Genomic DNA, 25,427 nt, shown 5'->3' with positions numbered 1-25,427 from the left:
AACTATTCTTTGTCTTTTTGTTTTATAACAGTAATTTTCTTGAGACAATCAGTTTGATAACCGAAGTAATCAGTTGATTCTACTGTTAATATAATGTCATAATATTTATATTTTTTTTTTCGCCGAAATGATGACATACAGAAACAGTTTTTAAATGATACTTCATTAAATTTGAGTAATTTATTTGACTTACTGCACAAAAAACACTTCGACATTTTGTTAATTTAAGCTTTACATAAACAATAGTAATATTATTTTAATATCATTGAAACAACAACAATAAAAGTGAAGCATATTTCTAGCTGCAAAATAGGTTGGTTAGAATTTACAATCAATACAAAACCTCAGTTGCTCAGTTGCTTGACTGAGAACCATATTTATCGAGACATGCGCAATGGCTCAAAAAACAGGTACACCTGGTATTTAGCGTACTTGTCTAACCAGTAGCGTCGCGCACTCACTTTCTGTCACTTTAAATTTTCAGTACCTACCAAGCACCTTCATAAAATTATGTACAGAAAAATATGATCTTTAATGTGGTGTTAACGAAATAAATATACATAATAAACGATAAGTTTAAACAAAATCGTACCTATTTACACCTGGCTGTGTAGAGGTAGCAGCTAAACAATCAGCAGCAACTGTAACTTTTCAAATCTTTCGAATACACTATTGTTAAGTGATGTAGGCTTCATTTCCATAAAATGTAAACGAAATGTATTTCTAAAAGTCAATTAATAATATTTTAATTAATAGTACTGGCTGGTAATTACTAATTGGCACCTTATGAAAAATGAATTCTCCTACTTATGAAATCACTTCAAAATTAAATTTTAATTGTCTACATTATTCCTACATAATTTTGCAGTGGGATCCTATACTATTCGGTCGATAGCCAGTTGAGCAATAAATTCCGATTATTATTATTATTCAGCTTATTATAACAATATTATTATAATTCGTGAGACTGACTATTGTATGTACAATTTTTCTGGTTGGTTTTGCGACTATACTTATACTATCTTAACACTTTATTTGTAGATTACCTTATTTTCTTTCTTGATTAGTCTGATAAGTGTTATGCATGTGTTAATGTATAATGCCTTGTATAACCTTTGATTGATGAATAAATTCTATTATTATTATTACTATGTGATGTCGTTAAGCGATTGACAGCCAATTTTTCTCTATGAATTCAAATTGAACCAAAGCGCTGCCGAAACAGACCGAAAAATTAACCAAGCAATTGGCAATGATAGTGGTAATGAACGCACTGTTCGATGTTGGTTTGCGAAATTTCCTTACGGAGATTTTAGCCTCGAAGGTGAGCTCCGAAGTGGTCGACCTACAGTAATCCAGAACGAGAATTTGAAGAGCTTGGTGGTGACTGACCTACCACAAACGATGCGTAGGATGGCGTCGAAGTTGTGCCTCACCCACCATACTCTCCAGACCTTTCGCCAAGCGACTACCATCTTTTCAAGAACTTCGATAACTTTCCCAACGGTAGAACCTCCGCCAACCAGGAGGAACAGGCAAAACGGCCTTCGTCGACTTGATAGAATTTCGAGCACACAATTTTCATGCTGGTGGGAATAATCGACTTGTGTTACATTGGCAAAAGTGCACTGATTAAAATGACACTAATTTCGATTAAATTGAGTAAGTATTCACCGAGACATTACAGTTCAAATTACACTCATAAAAACAGACAAATTTTTTGGAACAACCTAATAATGAACTTAAAATTATTTTTAAAAAATGTGAAAATGAAAAATGTTATGTGTTCGAAATTTTTTGGCGAATGAAATAGTTCATTTGATTTTACCTAGTAAACTATTGTAAATGGTTATTCTAAGAGAGTGCCTATAATGATTTTCTTTCAATGTCAGATTCGATTTTTTGAAATTTTCAAATTACTAGATTGCCTAGTTACTAGATTGCCTAGTATTATGATGACCTTAATATATCTTTCTATTATATCACTATATTATTGTATTGCTTTTTTTATATTGTATTATGTATTTATTGAATTTATTATCTTTAATTTAGTTAAGATTTTACAAATTATTTTTTTATAACAAATTGTAATTGGGACTACCCGTTAAATAAATAAATATTTTGGAAACAGTGTGTCTTATCCACAAAAAATATAAAAATCAATTTAATACCACCTCAACTTACAGTACACGTCAGTCTTACTTCATTTCCCTTCCAACACCTACTCTAGCCCTTACACAAAATTCTATTATTTTCAGTAGCAACAAGTTATTTAATCACCTTCCCATTAATTTAGGGCGAATATATAATTAAAAAAAAAATCAGAAAGAAAGTAAAAGATTTCTTTTTTGGGAGGCCCTATTATAATGTAGACGAATTCTACCAAGGCTCTATCGAGTAATTGGCACGCAGCTTTGTGTAAACAAGTAATTGAAATCAACACGAAATGGCTATCAATGTTCATTACGTAGCATTATATATTTACATTTAGTCAATATTCATATATTCATGTACTTATATTTGTATCTGTTCAGCTGGGCTTAATATTGTTCTGTCCATATACTCTGCTCTTGTCTCATAAGCATTATTTTATAGCTTATATTTGTTAATTTAATGTCCCATACACGTTTTAATTTAATAGACTTTGCCAATAAGATGTTCAGATCTTGGGTTATAAAGCATATTTTAATTTGATTTATCCTGAGCATCAAAATTCTCCCATTCTTCTTACATTTAACAACATTATATCAAACAGAATTAGAATAATGTATCTGTTATGAGCTCAATTCGCAATTGGTCGAATGTTTTGTAGGGGGCGAAATGATAAATGAATTAGTTGTGCATGCGGCCTACCGAGTCTGTGTTGTAGCAGGTAGCCAGCAGGCAGTTAGTGGGTGCCCTTCTGTGTGGCTGGTCCGCAGGGCACATGCACCGTAACACGCACTCGCGCTGCAACCACACAACACCGTCACGGCCATGCGAAACGATGCCCATTGACTACATATTTTGATGCATTTTGAATTATATTTGCAACAGTACGATTAATATTCGAGTTTTTTAAAGCCGGAACCTCTGGAACCAAAACAAACACTTTTCGCAAACAATAAAACTGTAATACTCTTCTCGATGCACGTTTAACTTATCAAGGAGGCGTTTTCAGAAGGTGAGGAGGTCAACTATCATTCATATAACGTCGGGAGTACCTCAAGGGTCTCTTTATTTACCTCTTCTATTCAACATCTTTGTTAATGACATTACTGAATGTTTTGAAAACTCACTTTCTTATGTTTGCAGACGACCTTAAAATTTTCTGGCCGATAGAATCATTAGACTGTTTAATTCAGTCAGTAATTTCCTATGGTCTTGAACAGTGTGGCTTATCAGCTAAAGCCGATGAAGTTTTTGTTATTTACAAAAAGATAATCAGAATTCTGGCTGGGGTATCTTCAAGATAGGCCATTATTCATTCGTTATAGTTTATTAATAATGCCTAGTTTGCATATCTACCAAACTTTGATAATATATAAAAAACAATATTTCAATTATTCCTAGACATGAGCAAATCCATGAACATTTCACCAGAAATAACCCTCAACTACATCAACCTTATAGTAGATTGACAGTATTAAAGAATCACTCCATTGATTTGAGGTTAAGATATATAATAAGCTCAGTGAGGACATTAAATCCTCAAATATCAATGTCTTCAAAAGGCGACTCAAGATTTTTCTATTGCAAAAAGCATACTACTCTGTGAATGAGTTTCTCCTTGAATCCTAATTTGATTGTAGCTTACTTTTTTTATGTACGTTTTATGTTTTATATTCACTTTTTTATGTTTGTTTGACCTGTTGAATCGGTCAGTATTTTATGATGTTATGTTTTTTTTGTCTAATGTGATTGTGAAGGAAAACTGATTCAATACATGTTTGATTGATTGATTGATTGATTGATTGACTAACACTTGTCAATTCAATGAAGGAAGCGGAAGAATGGTTTCTAACAAACAAATTGAAACAAAACCCTAATAAGTGCCAAAGGATTTCCATTTCAACTAACTGTCGTGAGAACTCAGCAGATAAAGTTAAACCTTTGGGTATAACCTTGGATCACTCTTTGAAATGGAACTGTCATGTTGACCAACTGTGCTCTAAACTTTCGAATCAACTCTATCTCCTAAGACAACCGAAAACGGTAACCAGTTTCCAATCATTGAGAATATCTTACATTGCCCTGTTCCATTCACACATTACTTATGGTGTACGACTATGGGGAAACTCTAGTCTCTCACTTAAAGTTCTCCGAATACAGAAAAAGGCCATACGGATATTAGCTTGTGGGGGATATATGGAATCTTGTAGAAACTACTTTACCGAATTCAAAATTATGTCACTATATATATTGCCTGCTATAGATCCACAAGAACATCGGTATCTACCAAACTCACTCCGATACACATAATTACAATACAAGAAACAATAATCAGTTGATCAATCCGCGATGCAGACTCACTACCTCAACCAAAAATTCGCTCGACTTGAACCTCTTCAATAAAATTCCCGCCCACATTAAAAATTTGAGCCAAAACAAATTCAAGAGAATAACTAAAACATTTTTCAATAACAACGCATTCTATTCTCTCGATGAATTCAAGAACTACCAACTGAATTATATAAATAATGAGTTGACATGTGAATGATCATCCCGCTATGACTTCTATTCTCTTAACCTGCTGTGATATCTTTACTCCAAGGTCTATTGTTATTTTATTTGTATTTGTAACTCATCTATTACATATTTATGTATATGTGTACATGTGTATGTATATGTGTATATATGTATATTTTTTTTAAATTGTGTTACTTCAAATTGTGTATTCTGTACGACTTGCTACAAATGTGTATACATAATGTGGTCAAATAAAGTATCTATCTATCTATATCTATAAAGTATCTATCTATCTATATCTATCTAGGAGTTATCTTCAACAAGCAATTGCGATTTGTAGATCATACAAATAATATTGCTATCAATACACCAAAGCTACTGGGCTTTATATTACAAAACTGCAAACTATTATCTATCAATTCAATTAGAATGGTTTATCTTGCCTTAATAGTCTCCCGCTTCGAAAATGGCTTCATTATTTGTGTGTCAAATCGGAAAGAGTCCAACATAAATTCCTGAGAGTTTGTGCTTTTACAATGAATATGCACATTGACAATCGTGATTATACAATTCTTTTGAAGAGTCTTAACCTAGACTTGTTGAGCAGAAGAAGGGAGAATGCTGACCTAATATTTATACACTAATGAATTATGGCCTTATTACATGCCTGGAATTTTTCGAGAGGCTGTGCCAATGAGAACTCTCAGAAATAATGATCTTAGTGCTTTTACTCATTTTGCTTGAATTTTCATTGAGTCTCACTTTTACATTTTTAGTCTTTTCATTAATTTTCAAATTGTATATGAATATTTATTATATTTGATGCTTGTACTATTATAAAAGGGGTGATCCTGTGCAATAAATAAATAAAAAAATGAAATAAAAACTTCATATCCTGAAGATGCCAACTTGGTTGGTGAAACGTGCGTTCTGGTGTTTGTGGAAAAAGTGCTTGTTTTGGATTTAGACTCCAGCTTGGTCCAATATTCAGCATATTGGACCAAAAACTATTTCAGAGAAATCCAGAACTTTTGAAAAATCTTGTACTTCTAGAGATATAAATGTTGAAAGTAATTGTTCATAATTCCAAGAGACCTGTACCAATAAAAATGAATCTAAATGAACTTTTTAATTGTTATAATCATTTTATATCAACGGCAAGTAGTTATTTTTACTAATTTTTGCTATACATCAAAATATGTTAATACAAATTCATTTATAAAAGTTACAGATAAATCATTGTACATTGGTACACCAAAGAGTATAATCGAAGACAATTGAATGTAGGTAGTTGTCTTTATGATTATCTGTATAAAAAAAAATCCATTTTGTACTCAAAACAAAAAAGTTACAAAAACGGGAATAGGTTGGTTGCAGGAAAAATACCCTACAAACTACAACGAGCAAGAAAAATTGTAACATTTAACTACGACACAAAATTGAATGCTTTGTAAATACAGAAATATCGGTATCACAGTACAAAATCTACTTTAACGGGTTATATATCAAAATAATTACCTCCAGTTGGACGTGGAGCAGTAGTATTTGTTGCATTTTTGAATACACTGTCAATATCAGATGCTAAATCCTTGCTAACACTTCTCCTCCAGGGTACTCCAAAACTACTACCAGTACTTGCTTTCGATATTGGCCTATCTCGATTGAACGTCCTACCCAACGAAGAATGCCTGTGAAATAAAAATACCACCTGAAGAACAGTTGATCGATCTATAGAAAATTCTATTTAAAGTCTACTTGTCCACCTATAAATAGTGTTGTGAATTATGCCCAAAGAAAATAATTTACAAAAATCCCCGCCCTTCGAACCCTTCGAAAAATAGTTTCACTACACTATACAATGATCAAACTCAACTTCATTTCACTGTTAATACAACCAAACACTTCAACTAAAACCTCAAGTATTAATCAAATGTCTATCGCCTTATTAGATCGTTCGGTACCACACTGTCCACTAAACTTGACTTCACTTGACCACAGTAGAATATACAACCAGTGGGCTCTCTTACCACAGGATTCGCCCGAGTTGCCAGGGATCTTCAACCGCTCTTAGGATGAGATTCTGATCCAACGCGTTCAGTGCTGTAGTATCGAAGGATTCGATACTACAGCAACCAGTAGGCTATATATATATATATATATATATATATATATATATATATATATATTCTGGTATTCTGGTACGTTCTGGTACGAACTTCGTTCGTACCAGAACGAACAATAAGGTCCATGCTTCGTAATCCCAAGGATCAGATACCACTGGAATCACAAGGAGTGTATGAAGTACCATGCCATGATTGTGACAGGACTTACATCGGCCAGACCAACAGACGAATCAACATTCGCAAAGATGAACACAAACTAGCAGTGAAGGGAAAAGTCACCACGTCTTCTCTCTTTCAACACGTACTTCAAACAGGACATAACATCAATTTCGACAACACAAAAATGCTAGCAAGCAACGAAAACTTTTACTCACGAACAATCAGAGAGGCAATCGAAATTGAAAAACGACCTAATAATATGAACAAGAGGGATGATGCGCAAAGATTACCATCAACATGGAGATCCGTTTTATCACTTCGCACAAGCAATCAGACCGCTCAACTTCAGAGGCAAAACTCGGTACATGACAATACAGGTACAATAACAGAGACAGGAGAGGCAGCTCAGGTAATAAGACCAAAACAGGTAGTCGAGCAAACACAGGTAGTGGCAGCAACGCAGGTAAAGGGAAACATCCATCCCTATAAATTGAGACACAGAGTTCGAATTAATCAGTCTAGTTGAAAAAAACCAGACATCACCAGAAGATGGCAAATGAGACTTTGCCGAAACGTTGTGAAAATAATCCTTATGGGGAGAAAATACACAGAACACGGAGCGAAACCCGAGAAAACAGCTCATCATATATATGTATATATATATATATATATATATATATATATATATATATATATATATATATATATATATATATACATATACAACCAGTAGGCTCTCTTACCACAGGATTCGCCTGAGTTGCCAGGGATCTTCGACCGCTCTTAGAATGAGATTCTGATCCAACGCGTTTAGTGCTGTAGTATCGAAGGATTCGACGGCATCGGATTAGTTATAATAAACGATAGTAAATTGATATTGAGTTTAGTTTATAGTTTATTATTGATTTTAGTTTTTGTAGTTGCTTACTTACCACAAAATCTTCTATATTCTTAAATTTCGTTTTTATATGAGCGCACGCCTATGGTAAAAGAACGAAATTGGCTCCGCACTTCGTTTCGAGGTCACCGAGAACTTTGTGAATTTATTAATGAAAGTGGTGGGAGTGGAATTACTGGTTGATACTATGACTTGACTATATCGATATGCTCGTAAATAGCGTTTACATACAATAATGCTCACTTTCTTGTATTGTGATACATTTTTGGCTTTGTAAACTTGTTTAATGTACTAGAATACTATTTGAGAATTCAATTATACATACAGTGCCTTCATTTCGAAACTTCCCACCCGTAGTACTTCATTTAGCAGGGACTGTGTTATGAGTGAATCGATTACATTTTCCAATAAGTTTAAATACAATTGACCAGTTAAATTTTCTTCAATAAAAATAGGGCCAATTATTTCGTTTCCCAGAATTCCAGCCCAGACGTTTGTTTTTTGTGGATATTGCGTATGATCCTCTCGAAACAAGTGTGGATTTTCATTATCCCAGTATCTACAGTTAAGCTTATTTACAAAGCCATTAAAAAAAGAAGTTGATTCATCACTGAAGCAAATATTTTTTATCAAATTCGGGTCATTTTGAATTCTCACAGTCATTATTTCACAAAATTTAATTCTCCTATCATAGTCATCCGCACTGAGTTGCTGAAGAATACTCATTTTGTAACAAAAGAACTTGTTTAGTTTTAAAACTTTGTGTATAGAACCAACTAAAATATTTACTAACTCAGCGACTTTCGAAATTGAAGTACTAGGCTCAACGGCGAATTGGCCTAAAATCTTAATTTGTGCGGCTTCTGTAAGAACTCTCGGCTGCTTTACTGCTTTGTTGCACACAGAATCGGTCTCTTAAAATTTTTGAATAAGGTCTAGAACATATCGGTGACTCACATTTTGGCCTGCATGTCTTTAATTAAAAACCTGGGCTGTCCTATGAGCACACCTATCTTCAGCACCATAAATAAAAATAATTTCAGTTCTTTCTTGTAAAGTGTACACCATTACGATTTGTATTACTGTCAGTGTAACTGACACCACTTGACAATCAGTTTAAAATCAGGAATAACTAATTCTGATAAATGTTTTCACCATTTAATTGTAACTGATGCCAAGAAGCAACCGTGTGGCCTTATCTCACTTTCAGCTGAAGCAAAAAACTCTGTGTAAAAAAGAGACATAAACATACCGTTATTGAGTCAGTGGTAGCAGTTCCATAAATTTTTGCATTTTGTTATAGGTAATTTTCTTTTTGCCCTATTTTACGAGAACGGATCAACCAATTTCAGTTTTCCAAATGGGGTTGACTGAAGATTTTTAAGATCTTTAAAATGATGTGTTACAAGATAGGAGGTGCCATTTAAAATTATCAAGTGGGGGTAGCGGGTAAGGGGGTTAAACCAAAAATACCACTGGCACCTACCCCTCGATATCTAAATTGACGTGTTTTTTGCCTACGACAAATTCTCCCTGCTAAACGAAGTACTAGGGGTGGGAAGTTTTGAAATGAAGGCACTGTATGATCATTTTAGATTATAATAAGCGATGTAAATAAGAATATTTATACATCACTTTTTGTGTTGTGAAAATTTTTGTATTTGTCGACCTGTGTTATATAGAATACTATTTGTCTAAAACAACGATAAAAATAAAATAAAAACAACAATAAAAATATGTCAAATTTAATTATAGAATCCCTTCATATTATAGAAAGCTTTGTCAATAAGAATATCTTTTCTTGGACAATACAGTATACTGATTGATTGACAATCCAAGACGGTAGAAAATTCGCCGGAATTCCATCGATGCCGTTAGCATTATTCTCGAAGCAACGCCACGTCTAGAACGGCCGCGACCGCACGTCAAGTTGAGCACGTCACAATTGATTTATGACGATCAGCGGCGGCCGGTGTTATTTTCTTTAGGGCATAATTCACAACAATAATATATAAAAGGATTTATTTTTCTGCGAATTTCATCAAAAATTTAGTTCCAGCTACATTTCACTACTATGTCAATTCTCTACCTAGTATATGAACTGAACTTACATAATTTTTTTAACATCTCTTCTATATGTAATAATGTAATGAGTGCTAGCAGGGAGCAAAAATAGTTGAAAAATTAACGAACCAATACACATACGATCGAAGTCTACATTAGAATTAAAAAAACTATAAGTAGATTCTTACCTTGAAAGGGGATGTTCCATTCTGTTCCAGAAGTTTGTACCGTGATCAAAATGACTCAGCAGTCGACTGCTTGGGAAACCAGGTCTAACTCCATCGTCAACATTTAGTTTTTGGGTTAAATCTCGAACCTGACATGGAAAACAGTCACATCATTTTGTAATTTATGTTGTTCTCACTTACCCTAGAGAGCAGAGTGGAAAACAAGTTTTCTGCAGTTAATATTTCAAATCCTTCATCATCATCCTCTTCTCCAGAGCTCAAAGAATCAGTGTGCTCCAAGTTCGATCTTTTGGGCCTTGTACTCCTAAAAAAATATTTACAATGAAACACAAATCAGCCTGGAGATAAAGATGACATACCTTAGCCTGTGCAGATGGAAAGCATCTCTTTTAGAATCATCGTTATCACTGTCTTTTCCAATTGATCCATGTCGATGTAAGGTGGAAAATGGAGAAGATTCATCTTCAGAGTCTCTGTCGCTGAATAGGGAGCTGAAAATAGTAATTGAAAAATGAAACTTTTAAATGTTATATTTATTTATTTGCCACTGGTACAGTATGTACATATGGTATGTCAATAACTTAAAATATATATAGAATATAATAACAGTGTGTATATGTATTCCCCAGCAAAAATATGGAACAAGCGTCAAAGATAAGACTAAATAACAATAAGAGAAAAAAATAATGACAATCAGTGCTCATCGGAAATCATCATCCAGGAATTCATCACAACTATAGTAACATTTTTGCAGCAGCAATTGCTTTACTCTACTATGAAATACTCTATCAGAGGTAATTTGTTTGATCTGCTCTGGTCATTTATTATACAGATTTATGGCATTATACAAAGGAACTTTTTATATTTTGTTGTCTTATGACTCGGAAAATGCAAAACATCACCATGATGTGTGTTGTAACTATGCACCGTTTCATTTGGGAATGTATATGGAGGGAGCCGATAATAATTTTTCCCCAACGAATACTGGTTTATAGCTGTCTTGGTGTTCAATGCTGAAAATTGGTCTAACTATGCGCTTTTGTGCTACGAATACTCTGATGAATTCATTACTGCAACCCCATGCTAGCTATATATGTTTATATGCCATAGCAAAATAGATTTCTAGTAGACTCGCTGTGTTCATGCATGTTTTCATTTGCCTTAAATCAAAAAATGTCTTGTTTAGTTTGTGGCAGACATCTTTTATTTGCAGATCCCATGATAAGCTTTCATCCAATTAAGTTCCTAAAAGTTTTACTTCGCTACAAATCTTTATTTCGTCAATAACTTGAAGGTCATCTGGAACACCATTTTTCCTATTATAGAAATTCACTATTACAGTTTTTGTGAGTTCAATATTAATCTGTTTCACTGACACCATCGATTATGCATTTTACCTTACTAAGCAGTACATCAATATTAACCCCTGTAACTGTGATAATGGTATCATCCGCAAACATAGTAAGGTGGCAATCTTTTAGATATTCTGACAAATCATTTGCATACAACAAAAAATCAATGGTCCAAGCACTGACCCCTGTGGCACTCCAAGCTTAACGTCATTGCACCTTGATCTCACATTTTCACATTTTACAGTCATGGTACGCCCTTTGAGGCAAGATTCAATCCATTTGAACAAGTTTTCGGGAAACTAAGTTGGGTTAGTTTTGCAATTAGAAATTTAGGAGATACTGTGTCAAATGTTTTTGTTAGATCAAAAAATAAAGACATTACAAAATTATTCGAATCCACTTCTTTGTAGATATAATTCAGTAAGTGATATGTTGCAGTTTCAATAACATCTGCATTACACTTGGGATGATGGTTTCAACCCTAGACCCCATGTTCATAAATATATTAGAATACAATCTAATTGTGAAATTATATTATACAAACAAATTTATTAGAGGCGAAAAAGCCCAGCACGGCTGAATCTAAGGATTTGTTAGGTGTAGCTGACGTGCAAAAACCCTCATATGGGAAGGTTGTCGTGGGTATCAAGGTGGGAATCTTGCAACTTGACTATCCGACTACCTCATCAACAGAGCATATACTTTGTGCCTGTCGACCGGACATGCAAGTTATTTGCCGAAAGGTATCCAGAAAGACTCGAACCAAATCACAATATGCCTCTATATGAAAAAGGCGACAAAACTGAGGTAGACAACTACAGACAGATATCTTTACTTTGTTCCCTCTCTAAACTGTTTGAGAAAGTTGTTAGTAACAGAATTCTGAATTACATGGATCAAAATAATCTTTTTAGTAATAACCAATATGGCTTCAGGAAGAACAAATCAATTGAATCAGCTTCATACCATTTATTAAATTTCATTTATACACAGGTTGACTCGAATAAACTAGTTGTAACACTTTTTTTCGATTTGTCAAAAGCATTTGATACCATTTCTTCTGAATTTCTTATAATTAAACTTGCAGGCCTAGGTTTCCCAAATAATCTATTGAACTGGGTGAAATCATATATGGAAAACCGTAGTCTAATAGTTAGCTGCAATGGAACTTTATCAAGTCCCAAAGATGTAAAACTAGGAGTGCCTCAAGGTTCTGTCCTGGGACCATTGTTGTTCCTCAATTTCATAAATGACCTGTCTGAATTCTTTTCTGAGTGTCACATAACCATGTTTGCGGATGACACTGCAATTACTGTGGCCGACAAAAACGAAGTTGAGTTGTCAGACAAAATAAATAAAATAATAGATAAATTCAGTGCTTGGTGTCAACGTAACAAACTTATTCTGAATAAATCTAAATCTGTTTCAATGAAATCATTTATTAGGAAAAATTTCAGCAGTGACTCTTCCACAATAAATGGTATTCGATCTTCCAGCGAAGTTTTTAGGAACGTCTTTAGACGAAAATTTGACCTGGAGCGGTCATATTCAGAAGGTATGCAACAAACTCAATTCCGCATATTACTCAATCAAACAATTGAAAAACACTCTAGATAATTTTGGATTGATGAATGTCTATTTTTCTATGGCTTATTCTCACATCAGCTTTAATATCATTTCTTGGGGATGTGCAAGGGAATTTCCACGAGTTTTTGTTGCTCAGAAAAGATTGCTGAGACTAATTTTTAATATAGATTTTCAAGATAGTTGTAGACCAATTTTCTTAAGAGAGGGCCTATTGACGGCACCTTCTTTATTTATCTTGAAGTGTGTCACTTTAGCCCGTAACAATATAACTGAATTTGTCACAAATGCGGATATACATGGTAGAGACACACGTCATGGGAAACTGTTAAGAACCCCCTCACACAAAACGGCTCACTTTAGATGCTCCCCACTATTTAATACAACAAACTGTTATAATAACTTGCCGGCATCTATTAGGAAAATCGAGTCAGATAAACTTTTTAAAATTGAGGTGAAGAAACTTCTCTTACAGAAGTGTTACTACAGTCTTGAGGAATTCTTGCACGAAACTTTTTCATGACATTTTGAGAGTATTTGCTAGAGCTTCTCCGATTTTTTATATAATACTTCTATGTTGTGAAAGTTTGTGGACGTGAACCATATTTATTGTTTTTGTATTGTTCAACTTCTGTAGTTTTATTTTTGTTTTTTAATTATGACTTAGCACATGTACTCAATGTACCAAAGTGTCAAATAAATAAATAAATATGAATACCCCTGAGAAAGCTATTGTATAGTGAAACCAGTGTTACAGTTTATCAATCGGTCCAGCGAAAATTTAAGGTAACCTACTTCATTCTCCTGGCTCTTCCGAACTTCGTCTTGCTCCTATTGGTCATGGTACTAGTTGTGCTGCTGACTGTTTCACTAGGTTCCAAACTGCCAGCTCTTGGTGTTACATAGCCTCCTCCCTCTACGGCTATCGGTATTATGTACTCTCTAGGTGACTTTTTAATGGGTTCTCCTGTTGAACCTACAGTTTCAGTATCAGAATCTTGAGTTGACTGCCTTGAAAGGGAAGTCCTAAAAAAAGGAAAGTTTTATATGTGCTTTCGAAAGACAGCACGCATTTACTTCTGTGAACTATCCGATCTTTGAGATTGGAAAAACCTTGGCACGGGAGGTTTAGATGGGGGTGATTGCACATTGTCCTCGGTTTCCTCTTCCTTTTCAAATGAAATTGGTATAATTCTTTCTTTGGACCGGCCCTTTACTACACTATGTTGCTCTATCGAGGTTGACCTGGAATACATCAACATAGTAAATGTAACCGGTTGGGTTTAATATGTTTGAACACACAAACTGCTGTTGTGATGAGAAAATTAAGTACAATAGAGCGTCAATAATCCGAACGTCGAAAATTCGAACGCCCATTTTAAAAATGACAAGTGAACTTTGCACAGCACAATGAGGGAACAATGACCTTGGAAGAGTTTCTTGAACCGTCCTTTCCCCCTTCCACTAGCGGGCTAGTCTGTTTTTAGCCTTGTCTGTGTGAGAGAATAGTTGTAGTTGCGTTTTGTGGTTCGTTGTGCGTACATAATTTGTATATTAATTACTGTGTGTGCCCTGTACAGTGTCATATTATGTCGTATTCACAAGAAACGTAAGTTTTCAACTATAAAAACCAAACTCAAAATATTAAATCGACTTGAAAGAGGTGACAATGACTTATCTTTGTCGAAACATTATAGAGTGGGTAAATCTACCATCTTGGACATTAAAAAAAAAGGTAACATTAGTAGATGAGATACAGGGCTTCTGGGACGTAATCCCTAGGGAACGTACTTACGGTAGTGAGTGGGAAAGAGAGGTGTGCGACGTGATCGACGCATAGAAGGATGGAATGAGCATCGAGTAGATTCATTAGATAAGAGCGCGGTGGAATTACAAAAATAATGGTATAATATTAATAGTGAACGAAAAATCGGATTAAAGACAAAAACATGGCTGTCATACAGGGTGTCTCATCGTTTAGGAAAATAAACATGTACGGGGTGCCTCTAATACGTCAACGTCAAAAATAATGGTATAATAATAATAATAATGAATGAAAAATCGGATTAAAGAAAAAAACATGGCTGCCATACAGGGTGTCTCAAAATGCGTCATAAAAAAAAACATGACAGTTTAACGGGGCTCTAATGTTTCAACGTGTGATTCTTCAATGTGTACAGGGTGTCTCATCGTTTAGTAGAAAAAACATGTACAGGGTGTCTCAAAATACGTCAGCGTGAAAAATAATGGTATAATAATAATAATGAATGAAAAATTGGATTAAAGAAAAAACATGACGTCAATGTGTACAGGGTGTCACAAAATGCGTCATTAAAAAAATGACAGTTTAACAGGGCTCTATCGTTTTAGCGTGTGATTCTTCAATGTGTACATGGTGTCTCATCGTTTGAGAAAAAAAAACATGTCCGAGGTGCCTCAAATACGTCATCGTGGAAAATAACAGTATAATATTAATAATGAACAAAAAATCGATTACAAGAAAAAACATGGCTGCCATACAGGGTGACTCATCGTTTAGGAAAAAAACATGTACAGGGTGTCTCAAAATACGTCGACGTGAAAAATAATGGTATAATAATAATAATGAATGAAAAATTGGATTAAAGAAAAAAACATGACGTCAATGTGTACACATGTACACATTGTACATGTGTACATGTGTCAATGTGTACACATGTACACATTGTTTTTTCTTTAATCCAATTTTTCATTCATTATTAATATTATACCATTATTTTTCACGCTGACGTATTTTGAGACACCCTGTACATGTTTTTTCTACTAAACGATGAGACACCCTGTACACATTGAAGAATCACACGTTGAAACATTAGAGCCCCGTTGAACTGTCATATTTTTTTAATGACGCATTTTGAGACACCCTGTATGGCAGCCATGTTTTTTTCTTTAATCCGATTTTTCATTCATTATTATTATTATACCATTATTTTTCACGTTGACTTATTTGAGACACCCCGTGCATATTTTTTTTCCTAAACGATGAGACACCCTGTATGACAGCCATGTTTTTTTCTTTAATCCGATTTTTCGTTCACTATTAATATTATACCATTATTTTTGTAACTCCACCGCGCTCTTATCTAATGAATCTACTCGATGCTCATTCCATCCTTCTATGCGTCGATCACGTCGCACACCTCTCTTTCCTACTCACTACCGTAAGTACGTCCCCCAGGGATTACGTCCCAGAAGCCCCGTATCTCATCTACTTACATTCTGACTTTTGCTTCTAAGCTATATTCAGAGCTATATTCAGAAGAACAACAAGAACCGCAAAATGCAGTTCATTAACAGTGGTGAAGTATTTGGGAGTGTTGATCGACCATGGACCGACATTCAAAGAACATGTATTGAAAGTGATAAAAACTATCACCAATAAGGTCAATTTTCTGGTGAGAGTATCACCTAGCCTATCTAGATGGTCGAAAATTACAATTTATAATGCATTAGTTTTACCTCATCTTACTTTCTGTTCTTCAATATTATTTACGAGTTGGATCGACTTCAAAAGTAACAAAACAGATCCATGAGAATCATACTGAGGGTACCAAGAGACACGCCAATAGTCAACATGTTGAGAGAATTGAAATGGATGTCTTTAAAAGACTATGTGTACTATCAAACAATGGTACTGATATATAGGGTGTAACTAAATAAGTGTAAAACATTTGAGGAGGTGATTCCTCATCGAAAAAAAGAAAAATTTGTATAACAATTTTTTTCACAAGCACTAAAAAAGTTACAATATTGAAATTAACCTGACGTTTTGTACAAACACTACTAGCTAGTAATTTATTTGGTTTACCCCATGGTTGTAAGGGGTGGAAAACGCAACCCTTAAAATTTATTTCCAATGTAACTTTTTGTCTTATTATTTGTTTAAAAATGTATTTCCGATAGCCTGTTTCATTCTAAACAAAACATGTCTCTTGGGTTTTTTGCCCAAAATAAACCAGTTCGCAGCAAAAAATTATTTTACGAACAACTACAGAGATACATCGTCATAAATGCGAAAATAGGAAACTAATCTATCTAGTAGGTCGCTATTAGCGATAGTGACAATTAAATTGGTGTGACGCTGTCGGTTTGTGAATTTTCAAAATTGAATTAATACTAATTGTGTGTTGTGTTCTTTGTTTAATTTGTTTTAATAATTCACTTGTTATTAAAATGACATACACAAATGAGGAAATGGCTGATATGCATTACGTTTACGGTCTGTCGCAGGGGAATGGGTTAGAAGCTTCTAGAAGATATGCAAAAATGTATCCTCAACGGCAGCGTTCTTCACATACAATATTTGCTCGACTCCATCAACGATTACGAGAATATGGTTCATTCGACAAAAGAACACAGGATTGTGGTCGCCATCAAGAAGTACGAACAACACAGCTTGAGAAAGCAGTACTTAATTTGAATGAAGAACAACCTACTACCAGTACTAGAAAGATTGCTTTCCAGCTAAATGTTGATCATATGACGGTATTTCGAATTTTAAAGGAACAACTCTTATACCCTTACCATCTGCAACGATTACAGGCACTGTTACCGCGAGACTTTCCGAACCGTCTTGAATTTTGCAACTGGATGCTGGAAATGATTAGAAGAAATTATGACTTTCTGAAAACGATAGAATTCAAAGACGAATGTAGTTTTTCTCGGGACAAAGATTATTAATTTTCACAATTACCACATATGGGCTGATGAAAACCCTCACGCTATTGTCGAAACTAACCATCAAGAACAGTTTTCTCTTAACGTGTGGCTCGGAGTTATTGGGGATGATTTAATTGGGGCTCATTTTCTACCTCCTCGATTAAATGGTGAGGCATACGTTCAATTTTTAAGAGAAGTACAGTACTGCTGGAGGAAGTTCCTTTGGGCGTCAGAAGGGATATGTTTTTTATGCATGATGGGGCTCCCGCCCATTTTAGTTAAGTAGCACGTCAGCATTTAATTGAAACATATGCAAATCAGTAGATAGGTCGAGGAGGACCACAGAACTGGCCCGCTCGATCTCCGAATCTCAATCCTCTCGATTTCTCTATTTGGGGCCATTTACAGCATTTGGTTTATCGTACTCCTGTTCGCGATGTAGAGGACTTAAGAAACCGCATCATCGATGCGTGCAGGGTAATCAGAGAGACTCCAGGAATATTTGAGCGAATACGTGGCTCAATGCGCCGACGTCTAGACGCATGCGTAATGTCTGAAGGAAGACATATTGAACATTTACTATGATTTCTACATGTTGTGTGTTTTGTTATCAATAAATTAGTTTTGTCTATTACCCTTTAATCGTTTAATGCAGGTACTAACGACAAAATATCAATACATCCAGGTCGCATTTATGACGATGTATCTCTGTAGTTGTTCGTAAAATAATTTTTTGCTGCGAACTGGTTCATTTTGGGCAAAAAACCCAATTGACATATTTTGTTTAGAATGAAACAGGCTATCGGAAATACATTTTTAAACAAATAATAAGACCTAAAGTTACATTGGAAATAAATTTTAGGGATTGCGTTTTCCACCCCTTACAACCATGGGGTATACCAAATAAATTACTGGCTAAGTGTCTTTTTGGTAGTACAAAACGTCAGGTTGATTTCAATATTGTAACTTTTTCAGTGCTTGTGAAAAAAATTGTTATACAAATTTTATGTACCCCCTTTAAGGGGCTGTATCTTAACAAGGAATGCTTCAATGAAGTTTCTTTATATGAAAAATCCTATCTTTTTTTCGATGACCTTTTTTCGATCACCTCCTTAAATGTTTTACACTTATTCAGTTACACCCTGTATTAGATGCATCACCATCTATTTCCGAATTACTTGAGCAGAAAAATAACATAAAATGAAAATTATCATAATTATAATACCAGAATCAACCAAAATATCCATGTAGGAACCAAAAATAATAGGTGTTCTAAAAAATCTACATATCATGCAGGAATGTTGGCTTTCAATAATTTAGATCATGGTACCGAATATTTTAATTTGATAGTTCAATTCAAGGGAAGGTTGAAAATGCACATAATGGGCGAGTGGATTTAAGTTTATTTTATTGTTATTTCTTGAGTTCAATAACTTCATTACTATTCCAAGGTTTTTAAAGTGTTGTGTTTGTGTTGTTTGTTCCAATTTGTCGGGTGGATATATGGCACATATTTAAGTGTTGTTAAGTGATAAACTTTACTTGAGAATGTAAGCATTCAAGCTGGTTGAAGAAAGTAACAAGAAAATTAACTTTTTTATGTGATTATGCAAAACATTAACCATTTTATCTAATTTGGGAATCGAAATAAGAATCTACAGAGCTTCAATACAGATGCTTAGTGCTTACTGCAAAAAGAACTCTAGTGTACAGTATTATTCTGAAATAAATCAATAAAATGAAATTTAAAGTTTCATACCTAAATCCAGTTGAAGGTATAGAAGTAACAGATGAAACAGGAACAACAACCTCAGTCTTCTGGGTCACTGGGCTAGGGTATGCCTTGATATTATGTGCCATTTCAGTCTTGAATCCCATGGGTGTGGGTTTAGGTATTGGATAGTTCAGCTGAATCTCTGCTTTGGTAGTTTTTCTTCTTGGCAATGTGGCCGATTTCAAGGTTATTTCGGCAGAGGAAGTTTTGCTTTCATCTTCAGGTTCAGACTTATCCATTACTTGCTTAACTTCCATTTTATCGAAGTTATGTTTGATAAACGGCTTGGGGCCTGGTGGAGGAGACAATGGACTCGTGAGCATACCAATATTGCCAGAAGCAGATCGTCCACTGACTCCGAAAGGAACCGGAGGTTTTCTCATTATGCAAGGTCGGGACTTGGATTTTCTCGTCCCCTCTTTGTCTAAGGCACTTGAAATTATACTGACTGCATTTCGCACTCTTTCCTTGATATCTTCCTCGTTTTTTATTGACTCGAGCTCTGATTCTTTCACAACTGTTTGTTCTACTGGTTCTTTCTCTTCAGGCTTCTTTTCTGGGACAATCCTCTTGCTTAAAGTAGATTTGAGCTTTGGTGGGGAAGTTGATGTTAAGCTTGCTTTTCGTTCAAATTCTTTTTTGAAACCACCTACGCTCACTCCAGGTATGACTATTTTTTTCGGTTTTTCCATAGATGCTGGTTTAGGCTCGGTTGGGGAAATCATATTCTGAAATTTCTCAGCAGCTTCGAAAATTCTTGACTTTCTCCTTTCAATAGGCTTGGAAGGTGGCTCTGGTTCACTTTCTTTCTCTTTTACTTCTTCTAACGGGGCTGATTTTTCTTCTGAATTTGCTGTCATTTCTTTAGAATTTTCATCTCTATCAGTAAGAACTTTTTTCTTTACAAGTTTTTTCTTGATCGGGGTTTTACTTCCTGAAAACGTTTTCTTTTCGTCAACTTTTGTTTCTTGAACGCTCTCTACATTTTCTTTACCTAAAGTGTCAGCAACATTTTCTTGGCTAGGTATTTCATTTATGCCTTCCAAAACTTTAGTACTCAAACTTGTAGATAAAGTTCTCTTTACTTTTTGAAGCTTTGTTTTCTCTGCCTCTTCCAAAATTTCTGAACAAGCTGCACCTTGCGAAGATGGATCTGTTATAACTTCATTTTGTTCTATATCCATATCTCTTGACAATGTCTGAGTTGAACTTTTATTGAGAGGGTTGGCATCACTCATATTATCATCTTCTAGAGGTGAACTCTCTATATTTGTATGAACTGTGATATCAGCCACTGTGTTTTCTTTGACGATCTTATCTTTTCTCTTGTCTAAATTAGCTTGATCAGTACTCACTGTAGTCTCCAACTTTCTCTTTGGAGTTATTTTATCGTCATTAAGAAGATCATTAATACGTCTTTCTGCTGGATGTGCAAGTTCCATAAAACTGCCAACAGATTGAGATCTGGTAGGCGCAATAGATTCTATCTTAGCAGTCTGGTCTTCTCCTGTAAGCATAAGCTTTTCACTTTCCAGTTGTGGAGGCGGAGGTGCTAACGATAAAAGAACATCCAAGCGAACAGGTGTTTGATTTGCTAACTCTTCTGATATATCAAGACAGTTTTCACTGTAGCCTTCGTTCACCCACCAATGAGTGCATATTTTTTCTATGTCTGCCCGAGATTTAGGATTCACAGTCAACATGTCGCTTATTAAAGAAGATGCCGCTGAAAAATATAAGGTGGTGTGTGTAGAGAAAGCATTATATTTCTACGGGAATTAAAAATGTTAAGTGTTTGATGCTGAGACACGGAAAACAATGACTTTTAAAAATACATTCTTAAGATTGCAGGACTGTATCTGAAATAATCATTAACATTTTACTTACGACTAGGTTTTGCTGGTTCATAATAATCCCCGTTTGATATCTGCTTCACAAGTCTTTTGAAATTACTTCCATCAAACGGCATAGCGCCATAGACAAGGGTGTAAAGAAGAACGCCGAGGGACCAGCAGTCAACTTCGGGACCTTGATAGGGAGTTCCTTTGACAATTTCTGGAGATGCATACAGAGGTGAACCACAAAAAGTATTCAAAAGTCTTTGATCGTCAAAGACATTTGACAGTCCAAAATCGGCAATCTAAAAGAATAAAAATGTTTCATCCCATCATCAAAGTAATTGAAAAAGATAACCTTAGCGTTATTATTCTCGTCAAGTAGTATGTTTTCGAGTTTCAAATCTCTGTGGCATATTTTATGCTTATGACAGTAATAGCATGCTGTTGCTATTTGTCTAAAGATTCGGCGGGCTTCTTCCTGGTCTAGCACTTTTCTTTCAGATAAATAATCATAAAGTTCTCCACCAGCTGCATATTCCATAACTAAAACCATCTTCTCCCTATTTTCAAAAACTGAAAACATTATTACATTTAGAAAAATATTTCGAACATAAGTTTTAAATTCTAGTGTTATGCACTTACAATAAAAAACTATATTCTGATACATTTGCTGAATAAGTCTAATGTGAATGTCATAAATGTTATTGATTAGTGTTATATTATGCTTTTTGTTTTTAATTAACCTGCCATATGTACATATTGTAACCATTGACGAAAATAAATTACTATTAATTTTATTATTATAATATAAGATATATCTTACTGACAATTGCTTTTGTAAGTATGTTTATATTTTTATTCTTTTGTGTTTTTACTACATATCGTTTTTATAGGTTCACAATTTTTTTTATACTTCATTTCAACTATGTACTAAGGGTAAATGGTTTGATTTAATTGACGTACCATATGTATATTTATATTATACCATAGTGGTTTGATAAATTATTATTATTATGAATTGTATAATAGTTGTGTATATATATGTATAATATATATATATATATATATATATATATATATATATATATATATATATATATATATATATATATATATAATCTAGAAAGGTTAATGCAGTCAAGCTGCCGGAAAATAATTCCATGAAAATCAAAAAATGAATAGATGAGTACTTTTTGATCATTCCCAAATTGATTTCAATTTAAGAGCCACCGGTAGACAGCTGTTTTAGCTTCCCAAATTTCTGCTACCGCAGTTGTCAATTGATTGGTCAAACCACCGACACTGACATAAAAACTTGGCAAGATGACTTGGGTGTCACACCAATAGGTGGTTCCACTTATGTTTCGCTTGCGTTTACGCAGCTATTTTTATTAAGTACTTTCTTGGCTTTTCTCATTTTGTCTTCAATCGAAGACCGCCTGTCCGGTACTGACGATGCCCAATAGGCTGAAACAGCTGTCTACCGGTGGCTCTTAAATTGAAATCAATATGGGAATGATCAAAAAGTTCTCACTATTCATTTTTTATTCATTCATTCATTCATTTTATTCATATATATATATATATATATATATATTATAAAATTGTTTGTATAAGAACGAATTTCAAGTTATTACGGTATATAGATTAATGGACATAATACGGTAGATTCAAATTAAGAATAACTTATTAACATTAAGGAATTCATATGATAGCACTTATACTCGATATAAAGGACTCACAAGATTGTTACTATATATGACTATAAATGTGTTGACATAGAAAAAGAAGCTTTGAAAAATATTATTTATTGTTGAAAGGTTAGCTTTTCTGAAATGAAGTATATCTGCCAGCTCTGAGATATTGAATTAATGAAATTCTTTTTGACTACCAGAATAAAAGTGGATTCATTAACTCAGATTCAACAGATGCAATAACACCAAAAAAGTATACAGATTTCGTAAAACCATAAAAAGCATATACTTGAGTTATCAATATCCATAACATGTATAAGAAGACAAAAGTTGAATAGAATCCAAATAAAAATGTTGTTCTTGATATGGAAGGCAATAATGTTATTTTCATTTTATTTGGAATAGGTATATATAGATGTTGCAAGGCCATCTAATGATGCATATTAGTTTGAGTTGTTTTTTAAAAATGGGTCTGTTGCTTATAATTTCATATCCCTGAGCCATAAATTATTCAGTTAAACCAGTGTATTGATTTTATTTGTGGTTCTCAGTACGCCCAAATCCTTCTGTAATTGAGATAATGACATAAACGGAGGTTTTTCATGGGTTTTTATTGGTTGGATTGAACTGGAGTCAGGCGCCTGCTTGTGAAAATAAACATTATACGATTGTTTTTACCATATGATTTTGAACAGCATGTTTGGCGCAGATCCAAATGCATTTCAACATAGTTCAAGGTACTTTTTGGAATCTCGTTATTCTTGTGGTATCGTTGTCTTGCTTATTTTGGCTGCCAAACCTTTTGGTAGTCTATAAGGATTTGAAATGGAGATGTTCTCATCATCATTATGGGTTCAAGAGGAACAAAATATTGAATGGTGGAACTTATGATCCTCTGTATTCATTTATACCTTAGATATTCAGACTAACTGATCACCCCATAGAGTTGTACCGTAACTCTACTAACGCAATTGCTGCTTTCAGATGCCAGAAAAAAGCCATACGTATCTTGGCTAACCTGGGATACAGAGACCACTGCCATCAATTTTTCATTCGTCTGGGTATTATGCCTCTGCCTACTTTATATATTTATACTGTTCTGCTAGAAATACATCGCAATAAAGATACTTTACTAAAAAACTCCGACATCCATAACCACAATACCAGATCAGCTGACTTACTAAATATTCGTCATCACAGGTTATCTTTAGGCCGCAGAAACTCCCTAAATCTGAATCTATATAATATTCTCCACCACTCTATCAAAATATTGGAATTCAAAAAATTTAAATTAGTCCTAAAAAACTACCTACTAGACAATTGCTTTTACAGTACCGATGAGTATATGGACTCAGTTAGGTACTTTAAGCCTTATGAGCTATCATGAGTACGGTTAATCATGATCTTTTATTGTATTTTATTGTATTTTAATATATATTGCACATGTCTAAATTTTAAATCTTATACTATATATTGATAATCTGTTACTAGACATAAATTGTTCTTTTAATTATATATAAATTTTTTTTAATTTTAATTCAACTAATATGACTGTGAATTTGCTGTGACTTGCCATAAATGTATAAACTACATAATCTGGTCAAATGAACTACTACTACTACTACAACTACTACTACATAAACACTATAACGAAGTTACTAATTTCGTGTACAGAACTCATTTCTCTATGAGTATGAGTTCATAGCGTTTCCAACAGAATAATAATCTGAATAATACTCTAAATTGAGGAGGAAATAATAATAATAATAATCTAAATTGAGGAGGAAATAATAATTATATAGAAAGTATTTGGGAAATTGTAATTTTTTTTAAGTATCGACGAAGGAGCTTGATGTAATGAAATAATTCAACTTTATATTCCTGGGAGAACACAAGTTTTTTCCAGATATTCTGTATGGTCTCTAGTCACCATATAAGCAACTATAAGATCTCTCTTGATGGGGACACATATGTGGACATTTTCCCATTTGTCTCTCTTCATATTAATAATAATAAGTGAAATGATTGAAATATTGTATAAATACCTTCATAGATATGAATTATATTCGGATGTTGAACTGACGACATAATTTGAATTTCTCTTCTTATCCTCACCAAGTCAGCCTCTGATTCAATCTTGGACTTCTTAATGGTTTTTATAGCTACTTCTTGGCCGGTTTCTTTATTTATTCCTAACTGAACTTTACCAAAAGTTCCTTGACCGAGTTTTTTGATAATATCAAATCTGTAAATTAAATAATGAAGACTTATCAATATCTTTGTGACACTGATGAGGATTTCATTGAATTCAATGAATCCAAAACACTTTTCCCAATCACCAGAAATGCAATGGCAAATGAGACTTTGCCGAAATGTTGTAGAAATAA

General features: G+C 34.1%; 1 protein-coding gene across 8 annotated transcripts in view; it reads right to left on the bottom strand.

Moving 5' to 3' along the window:
- The window catches only part of Nuak1 (Nuak family kinase 1), a 45,093-nt gene that overhangs the window by 12,578 nt on the left and 7,088 nt on the right, over positions 1-25,427 (bottom strand). For 6 of the 8 annotated variants that reach the window (XM_074180234.1, XM_074180233.1, XM_074180232.1 and 3 more), the window contains exons 3-12: positions 25,086-25,285; positions 21,702-21,919; positions 21,396-21,648; positions 19,494-21,234; positions 14,114-14,281; positions 13,832-14,062; positions 10,460-10,591; positions 10,281-10,404; positions 10,101-10,228; positions 6,187-6,356 (exon numbers count right to left, since the gene is read on the bottom strand). In XM_074180234.1, the coding sequence (XP_074036335.1) occupies positions 6,187-6,356; positions 10,101-10,228; positions 10,281-10,404; positions 10,460-10,591; positions 13,832-14,062; positions 14,114-14,281; positions 19,494-21,234; positions 21,396-21,648; positions 21,702-21,919; positions 25,086-25,285 (3,365 nt within the window). Of the gene's footprint in view, positions 1-2,853; positions 2,950-6,186; positions 6,357-10,100; positions 10,229-10,280; positions 10,405-10,459; positions 10,592-13,831; positions 14,063-14,113; positions 14,282-19,493; positions 21,235-21,395; positions 21,649-21,701; positions 21,920-25,085; positions 25,286-25,427 lie in introns of all 8 variants that reach the window. The other 2 variants (XR_012466815.1, XM_074180235.1) reach the window with 1 other exon arrangement.

This window comes from Leptinotarsa decemlineata, unplaced genomic scaffold, assembly GCF_025532065.1.
Source record: "Leptinotarsa decemlineata unplaced genomic scaffold, Ldec_3_MD MMD2_tig00026294_RagTag_RagTag, whole genome shotgun sequence".
NCBI classification, from domain to species: Eukaryota; Metazoa; Arthropoda; class Insecta; order Coleoptera; family Chrysomelidae; genus Leptinotarsa; species Leptinotarsa decemlineata.
Note: the sequence above shows the minus strand (reverse complement) of the source record. Positions and strands in the feature narration are given on the sequence as shown.